This window comes from Chionomys nivalis, chromosome 3, assembly GCF_950005125.1.
Source record: "Chionomys nivalis chromosome 3, mChiNiv1.1, whole genome shotgun sequence".
Lineage (NCBI taxonomy): Eukaryota > Metazoa > Chordata > Mammalia > Rodentia > Cricetidae > Chionomys > Chionomys nivalis.
In genome coordinates, this window is record NC_080088.1 from 126,321,824 (window position 1) to 126,336,443 (window position 14,620).

General features: G+C 40.8%; 1 protein-coding gene across 1 annotated transcript in view; it reads right to left on the bottom strand.

Annotated features, from left to right (window-relative positions):
- Nucleotides 1–14,620, bottom strand: part of LOC130871172 (serine/threonine-protein kinase Chk2-like) — a 41,151-nt gene that overhangs the window by 22,313 nt on the left and 4,218 nt on the right. The window contains 3 exon segments of the mRNA XM_057764471.1: nt 9,878–9,968; nt 11,048–11,195; nt 11,552–11,676. Coding sequence (XP_057620454.1) covers nt 9,878–9,968; nt 11,048–11,195; nt 11,552–11,676 — 364 coding nt within the window.

Below are 14,620 nucleotides of genomic sequence, written 5' to 3' on the forward strand. Positions count from 1 at the left end.
GAGCCATCTCTCCAGTCCCCTTGTTGAACTTTTTAAAAAACCCAGACTTCAAAAAATTAGACTGTGCTTCACACCTTGACATTAATTTTTGTTTTGCTTTGTTTTTTGAGACTATGTAGACTATGTCTACATAGTTCTGGCTATCCTGGAACTCACTATGTAGACCAGGCTGATCTCAAACCCACAAAGACACACTTGCCTCTATCTCTTAAGTACTAAATTTAAAGGCTTGAGTCACCACCCACCAGGCCATGAATTAATATTAATATGACAACTTGGGGGGCAAAAAAAAAGTTATGGTTCAAGGATGATATGTTTGTATGTTAAGTTGACAAGGAATCAATTGTACTGGGTTTTGTTTTGGGTTTTTGTTGTTGGTCAACTTGATACAAACTAGGATCATCTGGGAAAAAGGAACCTCGATAGGAATAAAAAGATCTCCATCACATTGGCTTATACGCAAGTCTGTGGGCATATTCTTGATTGATAACTGATGCTAAACCCACTGTTCACAGTCTTACACCTGGTGATGTGGTCCTGTATTAGAAAAGAAAGCAGGCTGAATGAATAAGCCTTTGGGAGTAGGTAGTGATCAGCGCTCCTCCATGGTCTCTGCTTCAGTTACTGTCTCTACTGGAGTTTCTGCCTTGGTGTCCTCAATGATGGACTGTGAGCAGTACCTAAAATCAAATGAACCCTTTCCTCTCCAAGCTGTTTTTGGTTATGATGCTTATCACAGCAACAGAAAGCAAATTAGGACCCCAAACAAGCTTTATGACCTGAATCACTCTCTGGAATCTATGGTAGAAGGAGAAAACTGAACTACACACGCACACCATGGTACACACATCACATGCACCTCACAATTATACACTCTTCACACACATCACATCACACGCAACACTCGTCACTTTAAACACTCACACCTACCTACACTCACACACACATATCTCATACTCATCACAAATACACACAAGTAATTAAATAATTTTTGATTGACAATGAATACTCTGGAAATGGTAGCTCATCCTTGTAACTAGAACTGCCCATGAGTTTGAGGTCTACAAGGGCTACACTGTCTTCAAAAAAAAAAAAAAAAAAAGACAGAAACTTAATTTAATTAGTTAATAAATCAAAGCCAACCGAGTGACTGCCAGGAGAGTCAGAGCCAAGCGACAACCAGGAGCAATGACAGCAGTGGCTTCCAGAAGCTATCACATGAGGTTTCTCTGGGAAAGAGTACCTGTGTCCCAGCCAGCATCCACTGCCATTCTCTGTAAGAGACAACACACTGGTACAGCAACCACCGGAACCATGGCCCGTCATCATCTGGAGGAAAGAACACCAGATCTCTGGCCTCACCAGAGTGGCCATCACCAGAGGCTCTGCTGTGCCTGAAGGAACATTCAACGAAGCAAAAAATGGTGGAAGACAAGCCCTGAAGCACAGGCTCCACCTGTTCCAGTTAGAGGAAGAGATGGGTAGACAACAAGGTAAGAACACATTCAATATCGTAAAGAGCAAAGCAACATGGCAGCACCAGAAACTACTGCTTCTACAACAGCAAGACCTGAAAATCCCAATGCAGATGAAGCAGAAGAAAATGAACTTAAAAATAACCTTATGAAAATGATAAAATGAAAAAGAAAAAGTAACATATAAAAGCAGACCTATCAGAATTACACCTGACTTCTCAATGGAAACAATGAAAGCTAAAAGACCCTGGACAGGCGTTATGCAGACACTAAGAGATAACAGCCCAGACTACTGAACCCAACAAAGCTTTCAATCACCATAGATGGAGAAAACAAGATATTCCATGACACAACCAAATTTAAACAATACCTATCCACAAATCCAGCCCTACAGAAAGTCATAGAAGGAAAACTCCACCCCAAGGAAGTCATATACAACACAAAAACACAGACAATAGATGATCTCACAGCAGGAAATCCGAAAGAAGGGAAGCATGCACACAGTTCCACCATTAACAACCAGAACAACAACAAAATAACAGAAACTGGCAATCACTGATCATTAATATCCCTTAATATCAATGTACTCAACTGGCCTCTAAAAGACACAGGCTAACAGACTGGATATGAAAACAAAATTCATCCCTCTGCTTCATAAAAGAAACACACCTCAACCACAAAGGCAGATATTACCTGAGAGTAAAAGGGTAACTTTTCCAATCAAATGGACCTAAGAAACAAGCTGGTGTAGCTATCCTAATATCTAACAAAATACACTTCAAGCTAAAATCAATCACAGGAAAAATCCATCAAGAGGAAATCTCAATTCTGAACATCAATACCCCAAAATACAATAGCACCCACATATGCAAAAGAAACATTACTAAAGCTTAAATTACACATTAAACCCACACACTAATAATAGTGGGAGACTTCAACACCCCACTATCACCACTGGACAGGTCTACCAGCCAGAAACTTAACAGAGAAAGACAGAAACCAACAGACGTTATGATTCTAATGGCCCTAACAGACATCTATAGAACATGTCCCCCAAACACAGAAGAATACACCTTCTTCTCAGCACATAGAACTTTCTCAAAAATTGACCACATACTCGGTAAAAAAACAAACCTCAACAGATACAAAAAAAATTGGAATAACTCCATGTATCTTATCAGATCACCACGGCTTAAAGTTAGAATTCAACAACAACACTGATCTCAGAAAGCCCACACACAATGGAAATTGAAAAACACTCAACTGAATGACCACTGGGTCAAGGAAGAAATAAAAAAAGAAACTAAAGACTTCCTAAATCTCAATGAAAATGACCACACAACATACCCAAATTTATGGAACACAATGAAAGCAGTGCTAAGAGGAAAGTTCATTGCACTAAAGGCCTACATAAAGAAGCTGGAAAAATCCCACGCTAGCAAATTAACAGAACTGAAACCTCAGAATAAAAAGAAGCAAATTCACCCAGGAGGAGTAGACAGTGGGAAAAAAAATCAAATTGAGTGCTAAAATCAATAAAATAGAAACAAAGAACACAATACAAAGAATCAAAGAGACAAAGAGTTGGTTCTTCAAAAAAATCAACAAGACTGACAAACCTTTATACACACTAACCAAAAGGCAGAAAGAAAATCCAAATTTACAAGATCAGAAATGAAAAGGGGGACATAACAACAGACAAACAAGGAAATCCAGAGAATCATCAGATGGTGGCGCACGCCTTTAATCCCAACACTCGGGAGGCAGAGGCAGGCGGATCTCTGTGAGTTTGAGACCAGCCTGGTCTACAGAGCTAGTTCCAGGACAGGCTCCAAAGCCACAGAGAAACCCTGTCTCGAAAAACAAAAACAAAACAAAACAAAAAAAAAAACAGAGAATCATCAGGTCCTACTTCAAAAATTTGTACTCCACAAAATAGGAAAATTTAAAGAAAATGAATAATTTTCTGAATAGTACCAAATACCAAAATTAAATCAAGACACGATAAACAAATTAAGGAGATCTATAACCCATAAGGAAATAGAAACAGTCATCAAAAGCCTCTCTTCCAAAAAGAGCCCAGGGTCAGATGTATTCAGTACAGATTTCTACCAGAATTTCACAGAAGAGACAATACTGACACCCCTCAAATTGTTCCACACAACAGAAGCAGAATGAACACTGCCAAACTCTTTTTATGAGGCTATAGTTACCCTGATACCCAAACCACACAAAGATGCAACTAAGAAAATCTCCCTCATAAATATTACTGTAATTTCTGCCTCCAATGCTAAGGAGACGTAGGTATGACTAACTGTATGTGGACTCTGGTCCCTGTCATTTAATAGATTTGGAAACTATTTGGTCTGTACTCATATACTTTATTTATCCTTCTGAGATCTCTGATAGTATTAATGGTGAGGACAGTTATAATGTCAATTTAATAGCAAAAGGTATCCAGATTCTTCCACAAAGCTGTAGCCAACTTATTAGCTAGGACTCAAAGGTGTGAGTCTATACCTCCTGTTTACAGACATCTGTTATCTGCTCTTTTTCTAAATTTTAACTTCTGGTCCTAGATTAAACTTATCTCAGTAGGTTTCCACTTGGACGGCAGACGCATCTAAGCATCAGTTGCCGACTACAACCTGCTCTGAATGTCGGTGAACCCTGGACTTCCTGAAAGCTGATGTGGACCAGGCCAACTGATATGACTGCTCCCTGTCCCTTCAACGGAGACTGATGAGTGCCCCATTGCCTAAATCCCTCCCCGCCCCCATCTTTGGCTACCCTTTCAATCAACCTGCTTAGGCCTGGATAACAATGTCCCACTGTCAACTTGAAGTAGCTGCAGAAAGAAAAACGTCACCCCAGGCCCCATGTCCAAAATAGGTAAAAAGGCTGAGACAAGCCGGGCGGTGGTGGCGCACGCCTTTAATCCCAGCACTCGGGGGCAGAAGCAGGTGGATCTCTGGGAGTTCGAGGCAAGCCTGGTCTACAAGAGCTAGTTCCAGGACAGGCACCAAAGCTACAGAGAAACCCTGTCTCGAAAAAAACCAAAAAAAAAAAAACAAAAAAAAAAACCGCTGAGACAAAGGGGGAACTCCCTGGCATGGGGAACAAGATAACTACCTATAGTGTCCCTTGATATACCAGAAAAATATGTCCAGAGTTGTCAATTAATGGATTTATTAATTTAATAGTTTCATACCTCCATAAAACCTGGGGCAAGCAGGACCCAAGATTGGGTCCTGTCATCTGTGCTTGTGAAGGGGAAATGTAGGAGCCAGCCATGATAAGATATATATGAAAAGATCACCCAAAGGAAGTTCTTTACTTCCAACCACTATCACCTGCCAGTGTAGGACTCAGCCATCAAAAAATTTAATAGAGGCCTGAGTCTCAGTAGTTTACCCTGAAGCAATATCTGTTTGCAGGAAAAACCACAAGCTGAGATTACCCAACCACCACCCAAGAACAGACCATCAAACATTCTAACCGCTGTAGATAGGACCACCTGTCAGCACACACTCACCAGGACACCCTTAGACAAATGTCAGCCAATCAAGGGTCCTGAACCTCAGAAACCCCCACCCCCACCTTTACTAATATAAAAACCCAATTCTAACTGAGCTTGGGGCTCTCTGATATTCCAATGTGCTGGACATGCGGAGAGACCAAGTTTGCAAACTTGCATAAAATAAAGGCTCTTTGCTTTTACATACGGGGGAGAAAAATATTACTGCAAAAATACTCAATAAAGTACTGGCAAACCAAATCCAAGAACACATCATAAACATCATCCACCATGATCAAGTAGGCTTCATCCCAGAAGTAAAGGGATAATTCAACATATGAAAATCCATCAATGTAATCACCATATAAATAAACTGAAAGAAAAAAAAAACACATGATCATCTCATTACAACACCCCTTCATGATAAAGGTCTTGGAGAGATCAGGAATACAAGGAACATTCCCAAACATAATAAAGGCAATGTACAGCAAGCCAACAGCCAACATCAAACAAAATGGAAAGAAACTCAAAGCAATTCCAATAAAATCAAGAACAAGACAAAGCTGTCCACTCTCTCTATATCTCTTCAACATACTACTTCAGCATATATTGAGGTCCTAGCTAGAACAATAAGAAAACAAAAAGAGATCAAAGGGATACAAACTAGAAAGAAAGAAGTCGATTTTTTGCTATTTGCAGATGATATAATAGTATATATAAGTGACCCTAAAAATTCTACCAGGGAACTCCTACAGTTGATAATAAACACCTTCAGTAATGTGGCAGGATATAAGATTAACTCAAAAAAATCAGTAGCTCTCCTGTATACAGATGATAAACAGTATAAGAAAAAAAATCAGAGAAACATCACCTTTTACAAGAGCTACACAACATAAAATATCTTGGGGTAACTCTAACCAAACAAGTGAAAGACCTGTATGACAAGAACTTTAAGTCTTTGAAGAACAAAATTAAAGAGAATATCAGAAAACAGAAAGATTCCCTATGCTCATGGGTTGGTAGGATTAATACAGTAAAAATGACAATGTTACCAAAACCAATCAATGCAAAAGCCATCAAAATCCCAGCACAATTTTTCACAGACCTCGAAAAAACAATACTAAATTTCATATGAAAAAACTAAAAAACCCAGCATAGTCCAAACAACCCTGTACAATAAAGTACCATCCCTGACTGTAGCTTTGTATACAGGTTGGTATTGGCATAAAAATAGGTGAACCAATGAAATTGAATGGAAGACCCTAATATTAACCCACACACCTATGAACAACTGGTTTTTGACAAAGAAGCTAAAACTATAAAATGGAAAAGAGAAGGCATCTTCAGAGTAAGGCATCTTCAACAAACGGTGCTGGTATAACTGGATGTCAACATGTAGAAGAATACAAATAGAGCCAGGCAGTGGTGGCGAAGGCCTTTAATCCCAGCACTTGGGAGGCAGAGGTAGGCGGATCTCGTGAGTTCAAGGCTAGCCCAGGGTACAAGAGCTAGTTCCTGGACTGGCTTCAAAGCTACAGAGAAACCATGTCTCAAAAAACAAAACAACAACAACAACAAAAAGAGAATGCAAATAGATCCATATCTATGGCCATGCACAACACTCAAGTCCAAATGGATCAAAGACCTCAATATAAAGCCAGCCACACTGAACTTCATAGAAGAGAATGTGGAAAGTACCCTTGAATGCATGGGCACAAGAGATCACTTCCTAAATGTAACAGCAGTAGCACAGACATTGAGAGAAACAATTAATAAATGGGACTCCTGAAACTGAGAAGCTTCTGTAAAGTAAAGGACACGGTCAACAAGACAAAACGGCTGCCTACAGAATGGGAAAAGATCTTCACCAACCCCACATCTGACAGGACTGATCTCCAAAATGTACAAAGGACTCAAAAAAACTAGACCTCAAACTATCAAATAATCCAATTAAAAAACGGGGTACAGACCTACATAGAATTCTCAACAGAAGAATCTCAAATGGCTGAAAAACACTTAAGGAAATGCTAAACACCATCAGCCATCAGAGAAATGCAAATCAAAACAACCCTGAGATACCATCTTACACCTGTCAGAATGACAAAGATCAAAAACACTGATGACAGCTTATGCTGGAGAGGATGTGGAGTAAGGGGAAAATTCCTTCATTGCTGGTGGGAGTGCAAACTTGTATAGCCTCTGTGGAGATTAGTATGGCTATTTCTCAGAAAATTAGGAATCAATATACATCAAGACCCGGCAATACCACTTTTGGGCATATACCCAGAGGAGGCACACTCACACCACCAGGACATTTGCTCAACTATGTTCACAGCAGCATTATTTGTAATAGCTAGAACCTGGAAACAACCTAGATGCCCTTTAACCAAAGAATGGGTAAAGAAAATATGACCCATTTATACAATAGAGTACTACTCAGTTGTAAAAAACCATGGCATCTTGAAATTTGCAGACAAATGGATGGAACTAGAAAAAACATCCTGAGTGTGATAATCCAGACCCAAAAAGCCAAATATATTATGTACTACTCATAAGTGGATTTCAGACAAAGGATAGACAGCCTACTGTCTACAATCCCAGAGAAGCTAGAACCCTCTTCCAGAAACAGATGTGGAGATCCACAGCTAACTACTGGGCCGAGTTCCTAGAGAATGATCGAGGAGAGAAAGGAGTGATAATATAAGCAACAGGGTCAAGACCATGATGGGAAAAGTCACAGAATCATTTGACCTGAGCAAGTAAGAGCTCACTGACACCAGACTGACAAATGAGGAACCTGTATATGATCAAACTATGACCCTGAATGCAGGTGACTATGGTGTGGCTTGGGCAGTGTGTGGCGCCACTGGCAGTGGGACCAGGATCTAACCATAACGCATGAACTGACTTTGTGTAACCTGTTCTCTATGGAGAGATACCTTACTCAGCCTAGACACATGGGCCCAGGGGCAGGGGAGAAAAGGGGGGGCTTGGTCCTCCCTCAATGAGGAGATAAGACAGATAGTTGACTTCCCAGGGGAGGCCTTACCCTCTCTGAGGAACATTTCGGGAGGTGAGGTAGGGGGACGGTGCGGGGAGCAGGAGGAGAGGAAGGTTGGGGAACTGGGATTGGCAAGCAAAAATTAATTAATGCAATTTAATTAATTAATTAAAACAATGAACTAAACAACAGAAATACTAATATGTATTCCATTATGAACAAAGTGGGGTCTAGCAACAGTGATATTTTGGCAACTATAAATTGGCATAGAAATGTTGGTGATATCCATAGATGACAGGCATGGATATTGCCAATATGCACAAACACATGAATTTACCAACTTTTCAGAAATATATAAAAATGATATAACGTTCTCCAAAATTTACCCCTTTGATTAATTCTGGATTCCCTAAGGTGTCCCAAGAACACCAGCTAAAAATCATTGACCCTAAACCTTAACCAAATAAAATGAGTAAAGGGCTGGAGAAATGGCTCAGTGGTTAAGAGCACTGACTGCTCTTCCAGAGGCCCTGAGTTCAATTCCCAGCAACCACATGGTGGCTCACAGCCATCTATAATGAGACCCAGCACCCCCTTCTGGCATTCAGGCACACATGGAAGGAATGTTGTACACATAATAAATAAATAAATCTTTAAAAAAAAAATAAAATAAAATGAGTAAAGTTCTAGATTAAAAAAAAAATGATCACATGGTAGAAGTAGAAAACTGACCCCTGGGGGCTGGAGAGGTAGCTCAGAGGTTAAGAGCACTGACTGCTCTTCCAGAGGTCCTGAGTTCAATCCCCAGCAACCACATGGTGGCTCACAACCATCTGTAATGAGATCTGGTGCCCTCTTCTGGCCTGCAAGTATACATGCAAGCAGAACACTGTATACATAATAAATAAAAAAATCTAAAAAAAAAAAAAGAAAAAGAAAACTGACCCCTGCATGTTGTCCTCTGGCCTCCACATACTCACTGTGGCATGAGTGCACACACACATATATACACACATGTGAATTATATGTTCTATGAATCACAGGTCATGAAAAGCTTTTTCTCAAGTCATCAACAGCTAGGTATGGTGAGGCAGGCCTGGAATCCTGTCTGGGGAGGTTGAGGCAAGAGTATCAAAAGTTCAAGGCTGTCCTTGACTGCATAGTAATTTTGAAGCCAGGGTAAGCTACATGAGAAAAGTAAATGTCCCAGGAATGGTGGTGCCCACCTTTAATCCAACCACTTAGGAGATAGAAGAGAATCTCTGTGAGTTCTAGGCCAGTCAGAGCAACAAAGGGAGACCCTATCTCAAAAATTACTTAATCAGTTCCAGTAAAATAAAGAGCTGGAAGACAGTTCAGTCTATAAAATATTTGCTATACAAACACAAGGACCAGAGTTTGGATTCCCAGAACCTACATAAGAAGCTTGTCTCTAATCCCACTGCTCATGAGGAAAAGACAGGAGCATCCTAGGGGTTTGCTTGCTGCCACATAAGCTTAGTCAGCGAGCTCCAGGTTCAGTGAGCTACAAAACATAAAGTGGGAAGTCATTGAAGAAGATGTTGACCTCGGGACTACTTATGCGACTATCCTCATACACATGTATATGAACACACACACACACACACATAAACACACACACAGTTATCAGTGAACATGGCCCTGGTGGCACAAGCTAATCCGAGCACTAAAATTTATAAGGAAAAGAAGTTAATTTAAATTGACCATTGTCAAATAAATCAGTAATATATCTATCACAAAGTTTAATAAACAGCTATGTTATAAATAACAATATTGTAAAATCAGGTACAAAAAAACTAACCAATAAAAATACATAAGAAAAAATAAGGTTCAGTTTATTATATAAAGAAAAACAAAGTTTACCTTCCAAGAGTTTTTGACATGATGTATTCATCTCTTAATTCCTTAGGATAAACTGACTGATCATCTACAGTCAGATCAAAAAATACAAAAACTATGGGGGAAAAGGACAGAAACGGCCTCGTTAATTCATGGTTAGAAAACTGGTTCTAAAGTTTAATTAAACAGAATATAAAGAACTATATTTAGCCGGGCGATGGTGGCGCACGCCTTTAATCCCAGCACTCGGGAGGCAGAGGCAGGCGGATCTCTGTGAGTTCGAGACCAGCCTGGTCCACAGAGCAAGTTCCAGGACAGGCTCCAAAGCCACAGAGAAACCCTGTCTCGAAAAACCAAAATAAATGAATGAATGAATGAATGAATGAATGAATGAATGAATAACTATATTTATCATGTAATACAAAATAAATTATTTTTGTTTATTTTTGCTTTTGTTATTCAAGGCAGGGTTTCTCTGTAAAACAGTCTGGACTGTCCTGGGACTCGCTCTGTAGACCAGGCTGGCTTTGAACTCACAGAGATCCACCTGCCTCTGCCTCCCAAGTGCTGGGATTAAAGATGTGCACCACCACTACCTGACCAAAGTGAACTGTTTTTAATCCATGAGTCAGCAAGAGAGCTCAGTAGGTAATATAAGCTGCTATGCATGCCTAATGACTTGAGTTTGAACCCCAGAACCCACAGTGGAAGAAAACCAACTCCCAACAGTTGTTCTCTGACCCTATATAACATCTAAGTCTGCACGTGCACACAAAAATCTCTCTCTTCTCTCTCTCTTGCACGCACACATACGCGCACACACACACACAAATAAATGTAAATAGATAAGTTGGAGATGAGATAGATTAAGACATCATATATTACCCCCTGGCTTCCACACCTGCACAAACACACACACTCACAGAAAAAGCTCAGCACTCAGGAAATAGAGGCAGGCAGATCTCTGAGTTCAAGACCAGCCTGGTCTAAGCACGAAATTCCAGGACAGCCATATAGTGAGACCTTGTCTCAAAAACAAATTAAAAACACAACTCAGGCAAGGGAGTTAACTCCTGAATGCTACTGAATGCTAACTTAATCTGACTGATTTAAAGCATAATCTATGAAGACACAAAAATCTCCCTTTACAGAGAAATTAAAGAAAACCTACTAACAGTATGACAATGACATTACCTTTATTTCTACACAAAGAAAGTGCGATTTCAGAGTTGTTACTCAAAGGACGGCGTTTTCCTTTCCCTATGAGCTCAGTGTTTACAAAGGTTCCATTCCCACTGTGATCTTCTATATACACAATGTAAGAATTTTTAGGGCCCATTTCCTGAAATAGAAAACATTTCATTTCTATGGGTTTTGTTGTTGCTGGTCTTTTCTTTTTCTTTTTTTCTTTTCCTTTTCTTTTCTTTTTTTTTTTTTTTTTTTTTTTTGTTCTTCAAGACATTGTTTCTCTGTGTGTAACAGCCTTGGCTGTCCTGGAACTCATTCTGCAGACCAGGCTGGCCTCGAACTCATAGAGATCCACCTGCCTCTGCTTCCCCAGTGCTGGGGTCAAAGGTGTGCACCACCAGCACCACCACCCTGCTTAATTTCCACGTTTGAACAGCAGGGATTAATACTGCAAGACACCCAAGAGCAATGGCTAGATCACCAGACCTCCAAGAAGTAACCTTCACCTACCCTGAAGATGCGGAAGTGCTTCTTGCTGTACGTCCGATACTTCTCGGTCTTTCTCAGCAGTGGTCCATCAAAGCAATACTCACAGCTTTTATCCCTCCCAAACCAGTAGTTGTCGCTAACACAGTCTGTTAATACAAAAGCACACAGCAGAGGACTGGAAGTTCATACACTAAACATTCAATCGTACTAACTGTAGGGAGGAACCAGTTCTGTGAAGAGGTGCACATGTGACCCCAGCATTTGGGAGGCTCACAAGAGGACAAGCTCAAGGCCACTCTTACCCACACAGAAAGACTGTCAAAAAAGAAGTGTGTAAGAAGGCAATCAAAAGTATAGATTTGATCACCAAAACCTTTAAAATTAAATATTGGGGAACACTAAGATGTAGATCAGTGCGCAGTGCGTGCTTAGCATATTCAAGGCCCTGGGTTCAATCCCCAGCAACAACTAAAAAATAAAAAAACTTAAAAAGGGGGGGGACAATCATAAAATTGCTTCGTTTTATTGCAGGTTTTGGGGTGTGGTTAGTTGGTGTTTACAACAGGGTCTCATACACTCCCAGCTGGCTTCTAATTCTCTGTGTAACAAGGATGACCTTAAATTTCTAATCCATATGCCCTCAACTTCCCTGGTGCTGGATTTGCAAACAGGGCCAACCACTCCCGTTTATGTGGGGCTAGGGGTGAAACCCAAGGCTTTGTGCATACTAGGCAAGTGCTCCAACTGAGCCACATCTCTAACCCTATCTGTTTGTTTATTTGAGAGTATCACATAGTTCAGCTGCACTTGAACTTGCTTTGTAGCTGAGGCTAGCCATGAACTCCTGATCCTTCTGCCTCAGCTTCCCACATGCCAAGATGGCAGGCATGTGCCATCACAACAGGCTGTAACACTTTAACAGGTTAAATAGCTGCTGGCTTTTCCATAACCATGAGATGAAAAGCAGTCATTAAAACATCTAAAATAATTTTATGATTTTGAAAAATAATTGTATCTAATTTCCTGCATATTACCTTCCTGAGGCTTCCTATTACATTCAGTATAAAGTCTACAGTCTTCAAGGCCTGCCAGACACTCAGTCCAGGCACTTGCCTCCCCCAGCCTAGTAGCAGATATCACTCCCCTTGCTAACTACCCCCAGCCTCACCGTCTCAATTTCACTGCCCAAGCAAGCCGGGCACACAATATTCCTGTTGTGTAGCAGCTTCCTCAAAGGGTAAAACATCCACCTCGGAGAGAAGCACTTTAAGTCACAGGATGCAAAAAGGGAGGAGAAACGACAGGATATTTTAGCAAAGGATATATATAAAAAGGCAAAAACAACAGGTTCTTCCTTTCTTTTAATGATTTTTTAAAGCTTTACTTTATAGGCATTGGTGCTTTGCCTGTGTGTATATCTGTGTGAGGATGTTAGATCCCTAGAACTGGACTTAACATGCAGTTTTGAGCTGCCACCTGGGTACTGGGAATTAAACCTAGATCCTCTGGCAAGAGCAGCTTAACCTCTGAATCAGCTTTCCTGCTCCCAACAATAGGCTGTTTTAAAAAAAAAAAAACAACTCTACACTGCAAGGAAGTTCCTTAAGGCAGAAAGTAAATAAACCAAAATAACTTCTGACCAGATTCCCTAAGTCCCTCTCTCCCCAAGAGACAAAACAAGCTGCAAAGACTCTCAGACCATCAAGGTGCCCAGAAGAAACAAACACCAGACGAGATGCCTGGAAGAGGCAGAGACCAACTGAGCCATTGGGATAGGACACCCTCGAACCTGCTGAGCTGCCTAACAGGCTGTGTGCAGTGTGCTCCAGGTAGCTTTGTGAGCTGTTACCCATGCTGGGATGAACCTTTGGTGATGCAGCTGTCTTTGAGACATTTCTGCTTCTTTAAGTAACCTCTCATCCATATTTCTCTAAGTAACTCCAATAAAACTTCAGTGCTGGCCGGGCGGTGGTGGCGCACGCCTTTAATCCCAGCACTTAGGAGGCAGAGGCAGGTGGATCTCTGTGAGTTCGAGACCAGCCTGGTCTACAAGAGCTAGTTCCAGGACAGGCTCCAAAACCACAGAGAAACCCTGTCTCGAAAAACCAAAAAAAACAAAAAAAAAAAAAAAAAAAAACTTCAGTGCGATATATCCATACTTTGTCCTGTCATCACCAGTTCCCTATCTGGGGTAAGTAAACAACTGTTAACTTTCCCCAAGAACAGGATCACAACACTCCCTGCTCCCTCTCTCCTGTGTTCGCTTTCCCCAAGAACAGCATCACACAACGCTCCCTCTCTCCTCTTGCATGTGTACACACATAAAAGTCCAAAACAGAGTTTGGACTACATCTCCCCTAGGCTTTCCACACAAGCAGTCCTCCATTTCACTACCTTACCTATTATCATAACAATACCCTGCACTGATACTCTGCAAAGATGGGCCCTTAATTTTAGTTCCTGTCTACTGTCTCCTGATACCTTATTCAAGAGTGCAGCTCCATGTGGTAGTGGTAGCAGCGCACCACCAATATCCCTTACAAATGCAGGTTCAGAATTGCTCAAAATATATTAGTAAGGTGTAGTGGTTATGTCTATAGTCCATACTTGTGATCCCAACATGCAGGAGCCCAAGGAAGAACTGCTATGAGTCCAAGGCTACAACAGGCTATTTAGTGAGTTCCAAGCTAGGATAGGATATAGACTAAGGCTCTGTCTCCAAAAAGCCAAAGTCAGGCATAGTGGTAATTCTATCACTTGTGAGGTAGAGACACGAGGTTGAGATTAATGGCCAGCCTAACACACATAGCAAGTTTCAGGTCAGCCTAGGTTTCATAAAACAAAAAAGAGAGTAAGACTTGTATATTGAAATGTGTAAAACATTGTACAAAGAAGACTAAATTCAGACTAAACTCTGGGAAGATGCCACACAGTCATAGATTAAAGATAACATGGCTATTAACGTTCATTCTTGCTGGGTATACTGAAACAACTATAATCCTTGCACTCAGGAGGCTGAGATAGGAGGATGGGAAGTCGGCCTGGCTACAGATGAAATACTGTAATAGTCAACATTGATTGTTAACCTGA